Source organism: Strix aluco, chromosome 8 (assembly GCF_031877795.1).
Source record: "Strix aluco isolate bStrAlu1 chromosome 8, bStrAlu1.hap1, whole genome shotgun sequence".
In the NCBI taxonomy this organism is placed as follows: Eukaryota; Metazoa; Chordata; class Aves; order Strigiformes; family Strigidae; genus Strix; species Strix aluco.
The window spans coordinates 13330302-13349746 of NC_133938.1; the positions used below are offsets into that span (position 1 = coordinate 13330302).

The following is a 19445-nucleotide window of genomic DNA, read 5'->3' on the forward strand; positions in this document are numbered from 1 at the left end:
CATTTCTATTTTTATTTCAAAACACATCTAAGAAAGGGAATAATGTAGATGGAGACAAAAAGAGACTTCTAAGTGCTTTTCTTTTCAAAATTTGTCCTAGTGAGAGATGGATGGCAGGGGATTTTATGCCCCAAACAGCACTTATAAGTGCTTTTGCTTTTTCAATACCATCCTTAGACTGAGAAAGGGAGAGGAAGAAACAGACAAGGTGCCCTGACACATCACTTCTAAGTGATTTCTGTCCCGAAAGTATTCAAAAGACTGATAGAAGATATTTTTTTTGTTGGATATTTATTTTGTTCTGTGACTTGGCAGAAATGAAGTGGGAAGATGAAGGGAAGCTCTAGTGAATTTTTATTTCCCAAGGTCAGAAGAACAAAAGTCAGTTTTTCTCCTCTTTTTTTTTTTTTTTTGTTTTTTCTTCTGATTTGTTAGAGATGCAGTGAGACTTCTTTTGAGGATCCCAGGCAAAAGTAAAATGGAGTTATTTTCCTCATGTTTTGTAATGGTAGTGGCAGTGAAAAAAATACAAGGATGGGTTCTTATTTTCAGCAAAGAACAAAACTGTGAGCTTGTGATTAAAGCAAAAATAATCCAACAGTATAAGAAAAAGAACAGCTGACCTTAAGTATTTTGCAGCATCAGAACCTTAAACTGACATGACTTGCTGTGGGATCACCCAAAAGTATTGCGCAGAGACAGAGTATCCTCAGAGCTGAACTCAAACCTGAAGGTAATGGCCTATAGAAAGTCTTCCCAACCCTGAAGAATGTGTTTCTTCATCCAGTTCTTTCAAAAGGGTTGTTTGCACTGTGCTGGAAAGTGACCTAACCTTCTACCTCCTCCAGAGTGCAGGATCTCTCATTGTACAATGCAATTACACTGTACCTGTGCCTTTTCAAAACCACAAATTATTCCTTTATGAATCTGAAAAAAAACCCAAAAAACTACTATCAGCCTTTTCATTTCATGTTTGGGCAATAAAATTTTGATATTCCTATGGAGTAAATGCATATTCCTAGGCAAGCATTCCAGATAGCTGTCGCTAATTGGTTTCCCTACCAGAAATCTTCAGAAGTTAAGTTTCTGTTGAGCTGTTCCAATTTCCAGGTGAAGCTGGACCATTCTTATCTGCAGCCAGGATTAGGTGTAGTTGCTTTCCCCTCTTTTTTTCTCCCTTCAAGACAGTTGAAGACTTAGCTCTGTGTTCCTGACTATTTTGTAAGAATACAAAGCCCCAGCATTTGGGCTCTGAATTCCCCTGTATCATAGCCAATGATTTGTCGCTGGAGAAACCACAGAATACTTCATGGTAACAAAAACATGCAGTCTGTTATAAGGTGGGAATAGTAAAAATAATGAAATAAAGAAGCATGTCCTAAAGGTGCAAGTGTACATAAGTTTCTGTGTTGAGCAGTGAAGTTCTGGTGTCCACATTAAAAATGTAGCAAGACTGAAATTCAGGTTGACATATTTACAGATATAAACATGTTTTCCTTTGACACTAAGGTCAAACTAGATGTCTCATTTATCATGTCGTGTGGCAAGAAATCCACTTTGCATCTTGAATGCTTCTGTAAGGCTTGGAAATGCCCATGGAACTGTGTTCCTGAGCTCCAGTATCAGCAGGTCTCCTGTGTTTGCATATGTCAGCTGTTACTCTTCAGACAGTGCTCTAAATACTAATCAGTATCCACATCAGAGGTTCAGAACAGTCATAAACTGTTCTAGCAAAAAACCCCCATCCTTCCAAAGAAAGCAATATCAGAAGGCATTTAAAACAAACTGATGAATTAAAAATAAATGTTCACCACAATCAGAAGTTTTTTTATTTAAGAATTCTGAAGATTCGGAAGAAAACGAAATGTCTCAGCATAACAAGGAAGTTTATCCTGCAAGTTAGCTGGTAATGTGATAGGAAATCAAAAATAAAGACAAATGGTCAATTTTTACTCTGACAGCGCTTCTCTGTTCTCATTTGCTGGACTCAATTTTTTTACAACAGTGTCTCATTCCTGGATGTCATTGGGATGGAGGTTTTGGATTGGTGCCACAGGAAGATCCTGGGTGTCATGTGAAACTTCAGCTACCAAAAAAACATTTCAGTCTAAAATAGAAGACACCTTGTGTCTAAGGCTGAACGTGTGCTAGGTAGTGGGTATCATAAGGGTTTGCATTTTTTGATTTGTCACATAAAGATCACCTAAATTTCTTTTCAGATTGGCCTTAGATATATCAGCATTTGTGAGATGATGAGGCGATGCTCTAAGATCATGGAGGCATCTAAAAAGCTCATCTTGGCACTCAAGAGCAAACAAAAATGTTATCCAGCTCTTGCCTGAGATCTGTTATTCCCCATTATTTGAAAAAAAACCAACAGAAACAACCCAACAAAAATACTCCAAAACCAACCAACAACAGAAGGAATTGGCTGCTAACAAAGATCCTGAAGTATTTAGCCAGTAGTCTCATGTTTGCATGCTGAATACAAGCCAAAGAGCTCTTGATTGTGGAACAGTATTAAATACCTGACTGTAGCTTTAGTTGTGAGGGTGATAGTAAGGTTAACTGTCTCTATTTGGAAAGGTATGCTACAGAAAATTATTGTTATGTTTTATGTATTTCTCATTGTGGGGCTCCTGTTCCAAAGTATGTAGCTAATCCTAGTCAGGTAGAAAATCCCAAGTCAAATTGTCTCATACATAAAGAAAGACAGTTTAGAAGGCAGGAGTCATTAGAGGGAAAGGATTTTTCATTTTAGTTATGAAACTTAATGTCTTTTCACCGTCTTCCCTCCTTTGACTGTAAAATATTGATACAGATTATAATTTCTGACAGTGATGTTGATTGTAGCATGTAAGTAGTATCCAACAGCTGAAACAGATGGTGTAATATTGTGATGGGGCCTATCACATAGTGACAAGATTGGAAGATGCAGCTGAGAGTGTATAATTTGGTATAAATGAGAATCTTGAGTCTGAACACTCCTGAAATTACAGAAAGTTCATATCTGAACACAGGCTTCACAGCATCATCCCAGTTCTGAATTTCAGCACTGATTGTTCAAGCAGGGGAGACTGAGAGCAGTGTGTGATCCTAGAGATATGGATGAGAAGGAAACCTTTCCTCAGCAACATAGCAGAGTACCAAGCAAGCACATGGATTTTAAACCTGCCAGAAGACAGTTTTGTCTCATGTTGCATCATGGCAGATCCTGCTTTTCCAATTTTGGAGTGTTTTCTGTCTGTGTCATTAGTGGTGACTACCATCAGACACCTGTGGTCTCACTGCAATGGCTGTTTGATCATACATGCAAGACAGAAAAAGAGCCTTGCAAATCTTTGATCATTGTCCTTAACTAGAGTATGTTTTTAAATTTGACTCAAGGTTTTTAGAATCATGGACTGGGGATTGCTTTCTCTTTAACAAAAGTTTCAGAGTATTTGTAAACTGGGGAAACTTTTTGTGCATGTCTATGGGTTGTTACTTTGTTGGTTTTTTTCATAAACCTTTTTTCCAAACAGTTGTGGTTTTTTTTTTTTTTTTCTTGAAGTTTTTCCAGCTGCTGGTACTGTTCAAAATAGCTCTGTGCTACTTGGGATCAAAACATTCCTGGCAGCAAAATAAAACACAGCATTAACTGTTTTGTTTCAACAATAAAGTGGGAAATAAATGAATAATTTTGGAAAATAATTAAATTATTAGATAGGCAGAACTCTGGAATTAATTTGTGAAGTGTATTGGTTATCTCCACAGTTAATTACATTTTGATTTAAAATGCGTGTATGTGGAACAGCAATGTGTTTAATAGTTACTGTATCTGGGTTGCCCAAATAGCATTTAATCCACCCCACGTCAAATGGTTTGTGGGTAAAAGGGTGTCCTGGGAGTATCAAGGCCCAGCAAGATAACAGCCATGCTCTTTACATTTAACTTATTAATCAACAGGTAAGAAGAAATGGTTTGTGTCTGGTCAGCTATCCATGAGCAGCAGCCAGATGCTTTGCCCTTTCCAAATGTACTCTGAATAAGAATGAAACTATGCTACTTGTTTTGCCCATTAGATAGCATTATCTCTGTGGAATGCCAATTCATATCTCCTTGTGCTGTGTGTGGTTCTCACATATGGGATTTTAATAACCTTCATGCTGTGCTATGAATTCATAAACAGGGCTGATAGAGGAAAAGCACCACAGGACTTTATTTTTTCATTATTGCTCTTTTGAAAAACAGGGTCTGCAGGATTTTTGCAAGGATCTTGTGACAGAACTAGCAATGGTTTTGCTGCTACAGTGGGGTTATTCCAGGGGGAGGGGATAAGTACAGTATTCACTTGTGATATACTTTTTCAGAATTGATTTTCATCATCCTACATTTTGTAGCCGCTATAATTCTGCTGTGTTATAGTTGGAGCTTTGCAGGTCTGATTGTATGGGAGTTTTTTCCATTTTTCTAGAATGCAATGTGCATTTGACTTCTTGAAACATACCTCTTCTTCTCCCTCTGTCCCACCTGTGAAGCTACAGCTTACTGCTCAGTGGTCACTAGTACATGACAGCAGTCTTGACTTCTGTTTTGGAACAGATTTATTCATTCTGGATCAGTAGAGTTTCTTCCTTCGTTTTACCCCTCTCCTAACCCCAGCGTCCATTAGAGCTACCACTTCTGCATCTTGGCCATGTTCCAGTACTGGCAGAGGCACCACTGTTAGTAGAGCTAAAAGTAGTAACAAGAACTCACAGTATTGGTTCCCAGGCATGACATGGTATATATCACCTCATATTCATTGCTAACAAACCTTAAAAAGAAGACCTATGATGAGGACTCAACTAAAATTTACAGTCACTACAAATATCCTATGAAGTAATGAACCTAAGCTGTTTGAAACAGCCAGTTTAGCAGTCCTGGAGCTAGTTCACATATGCCAGGAAGGAAATTGCACTGTGTTGCCTGCCCATACCCTGTGCTACACCAGCTGGAGTGCACTGGTGGTTATGATCTTAGGTCAGTCTGGATTCCAGTCTTGTAACTGTGCCTAGTAATGTTTTATCAGGAATAAGATTTATTAGGTGTAGGTTCTGTGTGGGATTGTGATATCAAATCTTATCCCATTTTCATTTTAGGAATGTTTCTCTCACCTGCTGTATTAATTATTCAACTTTCAATCTTTCATTGTGTTTTTGTTTTTATTTTGTTGGGTTTATTTCCCTCAGTGATGAATAGTCTTCACTATTAAAAATGTGTGTTGTCTTCTTCATTAAAATTCATTCAACTTCCCCTTGGCTCTTAAAGTGATAGAATTATAGAATTATTGAAAAGAATAGGTTGCAAAGAACCTCTGGAATCCATCCTGTCCAACATCATCTATAAATAGGACAAACATCAAGGTTAGGTCAGGTCTGTATCTCATCAAGCTTTGGAAACCTCTAGAATCTTCTGGGCACCTGTTCCAAAGCTTAATTGCCCTCTGTTACAAAGGTGCATTCCCTGAAAAAAGAGATCTTTTCTTCTGGGACAGATGTAGCCCATCAGTATTCCTTCATTAGCTCATCTCCATTGGTCCTTTTTAGCCATAAGGAACACTGTGCATGTCTGAGACCACGTATGATGGAGTAGCTGAACACAGACAGACACACACACATTTTTCTTCATACTGCATCTATAATTCTCAGTAGTATGACTCAGAGAGAGATGCCAAAGCTTTCACATTTGCTTTGTAAATATTTTCTTATAAGGAAATTAATACTTAATTTAAAGTCCATATCTATCTCTCGCTGCTTTTAGTTTTGTTAATGCATATATATATATGCTTTTTTTAAAGGCACTAAGCAGACAGGAGAACATAGAATTAATATGACTATAGAAAAGTTTTCCAATATATACTGTTAATGGAAATGAAGAAATGCTATTTCTATGCAAGCCAAGGTTCATTGCTGTCCTCTGGGCTTTTCCCTCAACATCAGCTGTAACCTGGGTAGGCATTTCTTTTGGATGATTATTTTATAATTAGTTGATGACTTCAGTGGAATTTTTTTTTTTTTTTTTTTTTTTTTTACTTAGCTGCATACTATAGTCCCTCAGACCTTCTTTGTGGCAGTGAGGTGGAACTTAGCCTCTCCAGTTCCCAATGTGTGGTTGTCCCGATGCAATGTCGGGGGAGGTTTCGATATGATCCCAAGAGAGAGATTAAGACACAAACGAGATCAAATGCTGTATAACCAAAACAGGTTTTTATTATTTAAAAAGTGAAGAGGGGTAGCGATAGGACAGAATGGAAGGAAAAGACAGAAATAAAGCAAGGATGTGGGACAGGGCTGCAAGAATAGTCACCACCATGGATCCCATGGCGTCCCCTTGGTCCTCAGTCTTCAGTTCTTTGGTGGTGGGTGCACATGGATCTGGCTTCTATGGTGGATGCACACGGAGTAAAGTTTCTGTTGCCTTTTTAAGTTCATCATATCTGCTGATTAGCATATCTGCCCACCTTTAGTTTTTTTTTTCTCTGGTCCCACAGGTTTTGTTGCATCCAGCTTCTGGGCAGAAACGTTTGCCTCTTATCAGTTCGTTAGCAATGCATGCATGGAGTCTGGCCTACACAATAGAGCCACAAATGGCTACATGATGGGGCCAGCTCAGCACACGTCTGCCCCTTTGAGGCTTGTCTAAGGAGTCCGACAATGCAACCGCAAAGAAGTGGGGGGGTGCATCCTTCAATACACTCCTGCTTCCCTGGGTGACATTCCCCAGACATTCCCCAGACCAATTCACAGGCCGAAGCAGCTTGTCTTGGAGGTTTGGACAGACACAAGCAAGCTTTGAGACAGTCATATGACATTTCAGTCTCTCACAGTGGTTGTGAGCTATTGATAGCTAGAGGTCCAACAGAGCCTGTAGCACGGAGCAGCATTGTTCTGGAAAGAGGAGAAGAGTGGTATAACCTGTTTGCTGTAGAAGGCAGTTGTCAGTCTTCCATTATCTCTTCGCTTGCTAGGCCATTAATTGACATGTATTTCGCCATATTCATAGTGCCAGCAAGCCGAAGTGGTCAGCAGGTACATACTATTGGAGAGCACCAAGTTTCCCTCCTTAGTGCCGTCCCCAAGAACTTGTTCTGTCAGAACTACGGTAGTCATTGGTGTATCAGTTGGAGTTACAGAGCAGCTGATGAGCTTTGGTGTTGACCTTTAAGATTGCTTTTCAAGTTGTCAGACAATAAAGATCCTGCTGTCATTACAGTCCTTGGAAACAAGGAATCAAAAGCTTCATTAAAGTCAACACATTTAAAAAACAAAAAAAAACCCTAAAGAAACCCTGTGCACTCACAACCAGGATTGAAAGGTAGACTCTGTCTTAACCCATTTGATGCCAGCAAGAACAGGAAGCTAACATGGCCTCCTAGGTTTCCATCCCAGAAAGAGACTTAGAGGGGAAATAGTTTCAGTAGTCACCAGGTAAGTCCGTATAGCACAGAACATCAGTATGCATGCTCACATACAAAGAAGGAAGACTGTCATCTGGCTTTGTGAGTAGATAGCTTACATCAAGAAAATACCCTGCATCCTTTTCACAGGTTGAAGCAGAATCATAGCTCAGAGGCCTCTACTGATGCCCAGGCAAATATTATGCCTAGAACATTTTTTTTCTGAGTTATTTCATTTTATAGTCCCATGTCTAAATTTATTTTTCAGAGTAGAGTATGTCTTGTTGAGCCCAGCCCTGCACAGATTCTCACCCCAAGCTGGACATCTCACATGAGAAGTTTCCTTGCTGTTTCTCTTGCTGCTGAGCTGAATCTCTTTACAGATGGAATGCTTTTCCATCTGTGAACTAAGAATCCAAATTTCTCTTTCCAAAATTCAGAGATTAAGTGAAGTCATGGTTCCAGTGATCTCAGTGGGAGTTTTGCTTTTGGCTGTAATGGAGGGTATGAATGTGCCATAGATTTTCCTGGAAAGTCAGCATATAGGTACATTACAGTGGTATTTTTCCCCTTAAGGTGTATGAAGGACTAAAAATCAATTTCTCTCTTAAAAATGTAAATTATAGGTAGAAGAGCTATGTGATTATAACTACCCATTTTTGAGGTAGTGTTGTTTATATTTTGCAACTGTATCATTGTCAGGCCAGGCTATATAGTGGAGAAAAGATTGATAGAGTTTATTATTTTCATTTTTTAATAAGATTTTGTTTTGCAATTACTTCTAATATGCTTCACCTCATAACATACCACCTCATTTGTGTGTGTGTTATTCAATGCCTCCTCAGGCCTTGATCTTGTTCTGAGCTCCATAGTGATCACGCACAGACCTGTGCGAGGCCCTGCTGACTTCAGTAAGATTTGGCAGAGACCACTGTGCTCAGGGGCTTTTCTTTAGCAAAGGCTTTTAAGTGAGGGGGAAATTGGGCTGGTGTGGGCCATGGTAGTAGCAGAAGCTACACCATCGAGCTCTGTAAGGAAGGAGAACTGATACAGAAAGACCTTTGAATTATTTAAAAATCATTTAACCCAGTAGTTCCCACTAGAGAGTGCTTACAAAGTTATTGCAGGTAGTGTTAGCCCATGATATAATCTAGTGCCTGCAATGAAACCTGCACTGATTAAAATTTGGTTAGTGGACATACACACTGAGGCAATGATGTAAAAGCAATCAGAAGAGAGTATATGTACAACATTTATTTCGTTTGAATCAGACCTTTTAATTCAGAGTTTTAAAATATTCAGCTATGCTTCAACAGCTTCCATTAATGACTTAAACCACCTTAAAATAAATCTTCCTAATTATTTAAGCAGAACTCTCCAATCCAGTTTAAATTTCTGTCTGAGTGCCCAGTGCCATAGTGTTTGAAAGTTCAGATATCTGAAAAATGGTGATTTACTCTTGTATCTTACTGCAACTAAAGTGATTTAAATATCTTAAAATAAAAGATACTTAAAACAATTTAATTTTTGGACTAGGACCTTGTAAGTGAAGTTTTAACCTGAAATGACATTTTTAGATTTTAAAGATTTGTAAAGCTGACAGTCATAAAGTGGTACAGTAAATATTCCTGATATACCAATGAGGGGAAAAGAAATTAATGTGGCCAGAAGCAAGTATGTATTCTCTTTTAGATAAGGCATCCTGCAATTAAAAACACTGGACTCAGAAAGCTTCTTAAGGCTTATTTTGTCAAATGAAAAATGCCACTGGTTTTAATGCTATTGTTATAAACCTTATTGTTATTCCTGGCATGGATTTTTTTTTTAATTTCAGAAAAATGGATAATTAGCATTTTAGCTTATCACTTTCCTTCCACGCATACAAATAATTTGACAGATAGACCACCAAGAGAGACAAAATTAAATAATAGGTCTAGACAGCATGGAACCAAAATAAATTAGAGGTTAGGCTTCCAGCCTGTTAGGTGGATTTTCATGGGAAAAAAAAGGGGGGAAACACGAGGTAGTTTTTCTGACAGTTTTTGCTGCTTACCTCAATATAATTTCCCCATATCAGATCCCAAATAAATTGACCTGAAATAAGATGTAAACTTCATATTAGAAGTCCCATAATTTATTTGTGAGTGTAATTTTTTCAAATGTATTTAGATTAGAGGCCTAACAGGCATTCCTGCATCTGTGATTCAGCCAAATAAGTTCCTAGATAATGGCCCATGATTAATGGTGAGTGCTGATAATAGGAGGTTATTAGAGAAAGCAAACTTGGAACAAATCTGCCGTATACATTATATACTTTACCGCCATCTGTGGGTATTTATAATAAATACAAATTAAAGTCAGTGGTTACAGAGTAACCAGTATTTTGCACATGTGACAAAGAATTCCTTAGACATAGTCTTATAGTAGGCAACTTCATAGTGAAGAATTCTTATTATTTTTTTTGCACAGATACATATTATTATTTGCAAAGATAAAACAGCTTTTGTGGAGAGAGTCCTTCTGGCCTTGGTTGCTTTCAAGGGTGTTATTCTAAAGTCAACTTTGTGAGGAAGGTTTATGTGTTATACGTTACCTGTGCTCTACTGCCATACACGGTATTGGATGTGAGAAATTGTTTTTGTCTTTTTGTACTGTGATTCATTCACTATTCAGTCTGTGTGCTAATAGTACACGCCCCCCTTTTATGTCTTCTTGAGTTGTAAGTGACACTTTACCTCCTTATGTTTTGTATCGTTTGCCAAACAAATATGCCTGTGTAGAGAAGAAACAAATTTTATCTTCCTACATACAAAAACCAGAAAAGAAATGCAATATAAACAGAGAATTGCAGGAGATAAGGTAAACCTAACTATTACGATACCAATAACTTGTTGGATCAAGTGATGACATTTTTTGCTGATAGCCAACACACTGTTGCAAATACAGTTTTGCAGCAGACTGACAAAAGGGGTGTCATAGTTAAGATCTGCTGATTGTGTTGTGTTTGGAATTGTTTATGAAATTTGGTGGACAGTGTCTGGCTTAAATTGCGTTACTCCAGTAACTTTTGTGCACAAAATTCAAGAGTCATCACGTGCTAATGAGGGCCAGTGAACAATGTGGTGGATGTGAAGATAAATGACTTAATTGGATTCAGCATTCAGCAAGCAGCATTTGGTTGGAAGTATTCCTGGCTTTTGAATTGTTACAAAGCCATGATATTTCAAAGGCTGTACATTTGCAAATGAGTGATAGATGGAGTGTCACAAACATTCTGGTTATTTATGATCATCAGCTAAACCACTGGGATGAAGTTAAGAGTACTCTAGAACTAATGTAGTTTGGTTTTCAGTTTTGAACAACTGCAGAATTAATTTTCTCGTAGCCTGTTTGTTAGAGTGAATGTTATTTTAGTGCCTACCTTGTGAACTTGCGGTATAGGGTGTGCCTGATGGAGTTTGCCTCCCTCCCATAACAATTAGGCATTCGATCCTCAACTGTGTTAGACATGAACATTTCCACATGTGTTCTTGGACATATTTGTATTTTTATCCTGATATTTTATATGCCAAGAAGATTCTGCTTTTCTCCTCCCTGCCCCCTCTTCCCTTCAGAGATGTTAATTATGTGGATCTGGAACTGTAGATGTCTGTGTGTCTACAGATGTCAGGGTTTCTGGTTACCTACAAGCTGTAGTGCTATATGCTGCATTGAATGTATCTGTTTCCATCAGTTTTCTGCTTGGGTAGTTGCAGTTTAAAGGAAAAAAGCTATTCTCTCTGCCTAATGCTGAGTTATTAGATTGACATGTCTGATAAAGCTTTCTTCACAACAGTTAGTTTATACCTTTACAAATATCTTTAGGTGTTTTTCTTCTTCTCTTTTGCTAGATTTCATTCCCAAACATCATGGTTTATATTACTGGCTATATATCAGTATTTGACTTTTTCTCAAATCCTCTTTCCCCTTACACGTTTCTCTTTTAAACACTAAACAATATTCTACCTTTTCATAGCCTGTTTCAGTTCTTCTCTGAAACTTTTTCTGTTCTCTCTTCTCTTTTGGTATCCTGCTTCCATGTATTTCCTTCCTCTTTTGTAACATATTCATTCATGTTAATAAGAGCACGTCCCTTCTGCCATTCTACCTTGGGAGAGGAAAATTTACCAACCACCTGAGACGCAAACAAAAATGCGGCTTCTACCAACCGAGAGTTGCATGCGCAGGACAGGTCCTCACATATCCTTCAGGCAATGCCTTAGGGCAAAACTTTCTTCACCTGCCATTCTCTCAGTGCTCAAAGTCCCGCAAGGCTGTTGACCATCAGTCCTCCAGTGCTCTGCCTCGGCTGGGTCTATCTGTTGTCCTTGAAACACTGAATCGGGCAGCTTCTTTCCTTCATTAACCCTCCATGTAGAGACAGAACAATTTGTCCTGCTCTCTATTTACTCTCCACCACCTTTCTATTTTTAAGTCTTTTTTACAAATAGAGCTATCAGGATTCTTTCAACAGTTTATTATTCCAGAAGAAAGTACTAGTGTAGGCCTATTTAAAAGGTGTCCATTTCAATGAAGTTTCAGCTGGAAATCAGGAAAAAATGAAAGGGACTGTTCTGTTAATGTGAACTACCATGCCTTTTCATAATGTAGAAAAATGTTCAACCGAAGGAACATTTAAATTCTATTTTAAAAAGCTAGTTGAATATTATTTTTAAATAATAGAAAGTTAAAATATTTTGATCTGGACCTGGTTTTGCTTGAATTTTATTTTATGGGATTTATGAAGAGGGGTACTATCTTTGACTTTTCAATTTTAGTTTTATATTAGAATAGAGGACAATACATAAAAAGACCTGGTTTTCTTCTTTATAGGTCATACACTTGACTCTGTTGCTACTCAGAGTTTTCTCAAATATACTTGAGGCATTTATTTACTTTTCAGTTCTCAGTATCATGAAATGTACTTGATTCTTGCCTTGTTCCAAATCTGCCTATATTGTTCCCAATAGCAGCAGCAAAATCAACAACATTCTGGTGAGCATTTGCTCTATCTTCAAAACAGTATGAGCTGGCATGGAGTAACTGGAGCTGTCTTGAAAGTGAGAAAGATGACACTGCATCACTTTGCACTGTGGTTCGTGCTCGGAAGGTTTGGGTTTGTGGGGTTTTTTTTTCCTTTCTGTGAGAAAGTAAGCTAAAATGTTTCAAAAATACACCTGCTGAATGAAAGTTTAGATGGTACTGAAGATGCTGGCATGCAAGTTTCAACCCCCACCCAAAGTCCGAGCTTCCTTCCCTTTTCTGTCTCTTTACCACTGACATCAGGAATCCACAAGGAACTTGTTCAAGCAAAGGGCTGATACAACCATTTTAAGCCACTGTAACATGAGCTGCAAATCAAATAGCAGTTCTGTAACAACTAGGTCAGTGTATATAGAAAGAATTTCAGTGATGGTTATTTATTCAGTCTCTTACTGCAAGATTAGTCTCATTATGTGGCTCCTATGCATTCCCTTCTAATTCATTCAATTTAAATAAAAACTTCCTGCTAGCATGTATGTACATATCTGTGACAGTCATCTAAAGAAAATATCCCAGGCATTTGAGTCTCAGGAACAGTCTTATGAAGAGGCAGATCATATTCTATTTATTTGGAAATGGGATGCATGTTGACAAAGGGCTTATTTCAAAATAATGTCAAAATGTTAAAATCTTTATGAAATCTTAACATTAAATTTTATGAAGACAAAGATGTGTACTGGGAAGTGATGCCAAGGGCTGGGACCAAAATCAACTCCTGAAGATTTAAAAACCACAGACAGCACTACCACAGGAGGGAAGGGGGAACAATCACAAACTCAGGGTAATCAGACCTGTGTTTTTTTTATCATTTTTGGTTTTATTGCTTGATGTTAGCTATATAATGTGATTTATATACAGTGCTTCTGAGTGCTATATTAAATTGATAGCTCTTGCTGGGTGAACACACAAGCACTATCTTTCTTTTCTTTAAATGTGCTGAATTTTGTCTTAGAGAAGCCTGGCAAGTCTTTCCTCCCAGTCAGAGGTCTGAAGAAAGTGAGTAAGTGTAGATAAAACCAGTCTGGTTAATCATCACTGAAACACAGGAAAAATTAAAATACATTTTTTGCTTGTAAAGTAGAGGAAAGCAATAAAAACAATGCCAGACGGTTAATGCCTCTCTTGTACCTTTCATTTCAAAGACCTCAAATGAACATCAAGAAGAATAAAGGCAAAATCTATTCCCTACTGGCATCATTATAAATGTTGTATCCTCTAAAACTCTAAAGACATCCAAGAAGAGTAGAAGAATAAATGGCATTGAAATAAAGAAAGTCTCTCTGGAGCTTTGTTCAATCGGCTTTGTTAGAATTCACTCAAATAGGATGATTATAAGAAAAGATCTCATTTGTTTCAACATTAAAGGAGCAAATTAATATGTGGTGAGTTGCTAATAATTGCCTCATTATGTAGTGAATGGGCATTGCATCCAATTTACAAAATTACAATCATATTGTCAAAGTAACAATTGGGAAAGTTTAATCTGAATTTCCTAACTATCTGTATGATTAGTTGTGGGATTCACAGAGTGAAGCAGAGTTGGTGGTTGGAGTGAGCTCTCCAGCGCACCACCAGCCTATAATGCTAAGAAGTCACAAGAGAAATTCAGCTTTTCATTAGTATAAATTACATCTGTATAGGTCCTGAGCTAGATTCGGTCCAACTGAAGAGTGAATCTGGCAGTCTCTGCTGAGATGGGAGCTTGGCATGTGACTGGTCTGTCAAGACATCGTTTTGTTAAGTTCCACTGAGTTGTGCTGAAGTTTTGGCCAATAGGTTAAGAGACCTGGCCTGAGATCACTGAGATCACTTGGGACTTCAGCAGACCTACAGGTCTGTGGTTGGGAAACTTGGCGATCCAGGATCTGTGCCATTGGGAAACCCACCCATGCAAATGATCCTGTAGCTGGAGTTTCAGTCTCTTAGTGGAGACATTTGAAATGATGGGGGAGTTGTTTCAAATTGGAAAGTAACCAATTTTCCAAATATTGAAATCCTCTGTGAAAGAGAATCATGTTTTGTGACCTACTTCTAGTTAGATTTGCTTGTGACCTTTTCTAATTCTGGCTGGTTTTGTTATTTAATGATTTGACCTTTGATTCTGTGAAGCCACTTCAGTGCTAAATGCAAAGATTTAATAACTAGAACTGTTTGATAAGTGACCTTTATTACACAGCTATTTCTCTTTGCTAGAGAAACGGCACTGTTTTGCAAGTTCTAATTCACAGTTTTAATTATCTTTTCTATTGTCTGTAAGCTTGCACAGGAAATGGAAAGGTCAGACATTTCATTTTCTTTACTGATTAAAATATAAGTGCTCCTCAACAGTTACAATGTATCATTCAGGAAGAAGATGGGACAATTTGTCAGAATCATGCCCAGCTGCTCTGCTGAGAACTTCCACATCCTTCTGGTCAGCGACAAAATGAATAATTTTCTAGAAGCAATAATAGCTCAGCCCCCATGGTGTGTAGAGGTGAAATACGTGTCTAAATACATGAAAAGAGAAGAAAAGGTGAATGATTGTCTATGTTTTTTCCTTTAGCTCATATATCTACAATGCAAGTGAAAGAAGATCTTGTGAAAGGTACAGGTAAACCTATAACTGATGTTCTTGGTTGTCGTGGTTTAACCCCAGCTGGCAACTAAGCACCACACAGCTCCTCACTCACTCCTCCCCCCAGCCCCAGTGGGATGGGGAGGAGAATCAGAGAAAAAAAGTAAAACTTGTGGGTTGAGATAAGAACAGTTTAATAATTGAAATAACTAGTAATAATAATAATGATGAAAAAAGAGAAAGAAATAAAGCCCAAGAAAAACAAGTGATGCACAGTGCAATTGCTTACCACCTGTTGACCAAAGCCTGAGCAGCAGTCCCACCCTCGCAGCCGACTTCCCCCAGTTTATACGCTGAGCATGACGTTCTCTGGTATGGAATATCCTTTTGGCTAGTTTGGGTCAGCTGTCCTGGCCATCCTCCCTCCTGGCTTTCTGTGCACCTGATCTCTGGCAGAGCGTGGGAAACTGAAAAATCCTTGATTAAGGATAAACACTACTTAACACACTGATGTTTTAGTTGTTGCTATCAACGTTATATTCATACTATATCTAAAACACAGCACTGTACCAGCTGCTAAGGAGAAAATTAACTCTATCCCAGCCAAAACCAGAACGTTGGTCCAGAGAGCATAAACAGTAACAGCACAGGTTTCTCTACGGTCCTGCCGATCTGTATCAATCCCATTGCTGCTGGACCATCCCTACAGATGAGAGGGCAGCCTGGACTGTCTGCCAGACCCACTTTTGGTTTTTCTGATAAGGCTGCTGCTGCTGAGTTAGTGTTTAATTGCTATCCTGGTGTTTGTGATGTGGACACCTGTAAACAGTTACTGTTAACTGCAAAACAGATCACCAAGAAGGCACATTTTCTCTAATTCTCCAGTTTTCATCTCTCTGTATTCCCATTTCTGTGTGTAAGAATTGTCTCTCTGCTTCTGTTCATCCTTAATATGAACAATACAGCAAGTTAAATGGAAAAGTGATAGTTTCTCTTACAGGTTAGGGCTATTGTGAGCAACCTTGCAGACAAAAATCTGCATGTGGGAAAAGGGTGTGAGGGACGTAGGACCCCAGAGTATGGGGTGAGGGGGAACAACAGCACATCACCCCAACTCCTCAAGGTTCATAGGGAGCTGTCAGCTGTGTCCTAGTTCAGTAACATAAGTAGCAGTCAAAACTACCCAGGTACTTCCCAGTGCTGGCTCCTCGAGTACCCAAATCCCTGTGCCTGAATAGCTCCTATGGTAGCCGCCTGACAGAGGAGCTACATTTGAGCAGCTTTTGAGTCTTAAAGTGATGGGACTGCCATACCTGAGCTAGGGTGTAATAACAAACGGGAATGTCATGTTAAATAAGGAAAATGAGAAAGGTGTTGCATGTGGATTACTGAAACTGCCCCTTTTGTCTGTGACACTTATAAACCAACACCTCAAGCCTGTCTCCATATGGCGGTTCAACAAATGACTATTCATGTGTGTTTTCTCATACATTGAGGAAGATATGATGCAAAAAGTGACTGAAGTCAATGGATGACTCTGGAGTCAGTGGAATGTCTGTCACGGGTCAGTCAGTATCAACTCCCTCTGGGATCTCCGTTAGGAAATATGCATATTAGGACATGTAAAATTTCTCTACATTGTAAAAAATATTTATTCTGAGATAGGGCTGGGAGGGGTTAAGCCTCTGCCTCTATTGAAGAAGAGCAGATTATATGTTGACCTATTGCAGGCATTCAATATTATGAAAGCACTTTATAAATTGGAACAAGATAAATGAATCACAACAAAAAGAGCTAGAAAACCAGGGGACACAATTGCAGGAGTGAGTGTACTCAGTTTATTCGAGCAGAACAGTTACACTCAGTGAATAGAAAATGTGCAATGCATTTCTAACTAAGGTCAGAAAATCAAACAATTCCAAATTTAAGAGAGCAGCTCCATTTTAATGGTGAAGGAAGAATATTCTGAAAAAAAAAACAAAACAACAACCCCACAACAAAAAAAAACCACTGAGATTGAGACAGATTTAAATGGGACCAGATTCTTGACCAAACTGGCTTTTCCTATCTAGCAGTTTCATATTCAGCATTTGTTAGTTTGAAAGCTCACCGTGAAAGTATAAATTAATCTTCTGGGACTTTAACAATTCACTTCATGTTAGGATATGAGTTATGCTTATGGATTTGTTTAGGTCACCCAGCCATGTCCTCATAATGTATCTTAGAGAGGATTTCTCTAACTAAGCGGTAAACAGAAAGACTGTTGTGTTCAGCTGCATCTCCTGGGATTTCATCCCTGCTGTCAGAGCACTATGCAGGACAGCTCTCTAAAACTACATCAGCTATAAAAAAATACATGGTGTTCTGTAAAGGAAACATTGCCAATGCTTTTGCGTGCAGTCAGGCATCTTTAAGTCCTGATAAAATGAGGAAAGAATGTTTTCATGAACCACTCACATAGAGAAATCAAACCTTTGCAATTGTGAGATTTATTGCAGAAGTCTCGCAGGATGCAGCTTAGCTCAGTACAATGTTTGTCACCCAAAGATGAGATATAGCTGTTATCAAAGAAATTTGATGTTTTGTCAGCCACCATGTCCTAAGGTTATAGTGGTCAAATGTAGCCAGGGTATTCATCCACACCAGTTAAATGAGGTGTGATTTTGAAGGGAAATAACCACAAGTCTGATGAGAAAAGCACCTAGCATCCTTTCAGGCTAACGTCTGAAGAACATGAAGGAAATTATTCCTAACAAACGTTAAACTGAAGGCACTGGCTCCCAACTGGGAGCATAACAGAAGATCAAGTCTGTGACCATACAAAAAATTGTAGATAATCTGTGGCCTGAACTGTCTTCTGCAGGCTTTTTTTGTTGGATCTAGTTTTCATTTGGTTTAGATTTCTAACCAAACTTCTCATACAATCCAACTTAAATACAGGGCATTTCCTTTTAGTCTGTCGGTACAAAAGAACCAAAAAGTGTTTACCGTTTATACTCTGACAAACAGAACATCAGATAGGTTCCTATATCTCTGTTAGACAGATAACTGTTCCTATTTTCAATTCATACTGGAGAAATAATACCCTAGAATGTGCTCAGGAAATACTGTCTTTGACTTCAGTTTGCCCAGGATTAAGTTCACGTGTCACCAGTCCATCTGCCTCTCATTTTTCATGGGTCATAACCGTTCTCTGGAGAGAACAACGTATTCCTCTGTCTACATCTCCTTTCCAACTGCAGGATTTTCATAATACTGCACTGCTTTTTAGAGTTTATCTCATGTCTGACTTCTATCACAAATTTGGGAACTATTAATTCAGACACTGAAACAGTGTATAGTTAAATTTCCAGCATTACTTTTTCTGTACTTTTTTCCTATTGCTGACAACACCTTGTTAGAAGGCAGCATTGATCTAAATATTGCTTTCTGCTGCTTCTTTCTTTCATTGTTTTCTAGTGGAAAGAGTAACATTTAGAGGAAAAAAAGAGAATTATTATTTTTCTGGTTGACTTTGTAAGGTGGAGAACAAAGGAAAAGATTGGAACTGCCTATTTCACTAAAAAGGATTGCATTCAGAGCTTTGCAGTGGTAGGGTTTTCTTCCAGCTCTACCACATGGGGATTGTTAGTTGTTTTTAAAGAGAAGCATTGCAATCAATTTGTCGGACTGTGCCCATCTTTCTTTTAACTGAATTTTCAGTCTTCATGTTTTACAGAGAAAGACTTGCCATATATTTTTGTTTTCTTTCTTCCAGCCTCTACAACTTGACTGTGACCTCTGTGCCATTGTTTCAAACTCGGGACAGATGGCTGGCCAGAAGGTGGGAGCCGAGATAGACAAGTCCTCCTGCATATGGAGGATGAACAATGCTCCCACAAAGGGCTATGAGGAGGATGTTGGGAAGAGGACAACCGTAAGAGTGGTCTCTCACACAAGCGTGCCTCTCCTACTCAAGAATTCCGAGTACTTTTTCAAAGAAACTAACAACACTGTTTACGTGATTTGGGGACCTTTTCGAAACATGAGGAAGGATGGAAATGGCATTGTGTACAACATGCTGAAGAAAACTGTTGACAGCTACCCAACTGCCAAAATCTATGTGACAACAGAAAAGCGCATGAGTTACTGTGATGCAGTATTTAAGAAGGAGACAGGAAAAGACCGGTAAGACCTAAATGTGAAGAACAATTATAATGTTTGACAAAAGATACATGAGAGAAGTCCATGCCGGATGCCAGCTTCTAAATGAGTCCCCAGATAGGTTTTTAATGGATTGTTATATGGTTTTGACTGTTATAAGCACTTGATGAGGCAGCAGCTAGGCCCCATTTACCCCACCTACGCTACCTTCTGTTCTTTCCATTTCTGTTGGCTTGAGTCCCA

At 38.5% G+C, this 19445-nt stretch overlaps 1 protein-coding gene across 8 annotated transcripts in view; it reads left to right on the forward strand.

Annotated features, from left to right (window-relative positions):
- Positions 1 to 19445, forward strand: part of ST6GALNAC3 (ST6 N-acetylgalactosaminide alpha-2,6-sialyltransferase 3) — a 225103-nt gene that overhangs the window by 129240 nt on the left and 76418 nt on the right. For 7 of the 8 annotated variants that reach the window (XR_012624130.1, XM_074832294.1, XM_074832295.1 and 4 more), the window contains one exon: positions 18817 to 19226. Coding sequence is in view for 7 of the 8 variants with exons in the window: in XM_074832294.1 (XP_074688395.1) it covers positions 18817 to 19226 (410 nt within the window). In the remaining variant the exon portion in view is untranslated. Of the gene's footprint in view, positions 1 to 14848; positions 15018 to 18816; positions 19227 to 19445 lie in introns of all 8 variants that reach the window. The other variant, XM_074832297.1, reaches the window with a different exon arrangement.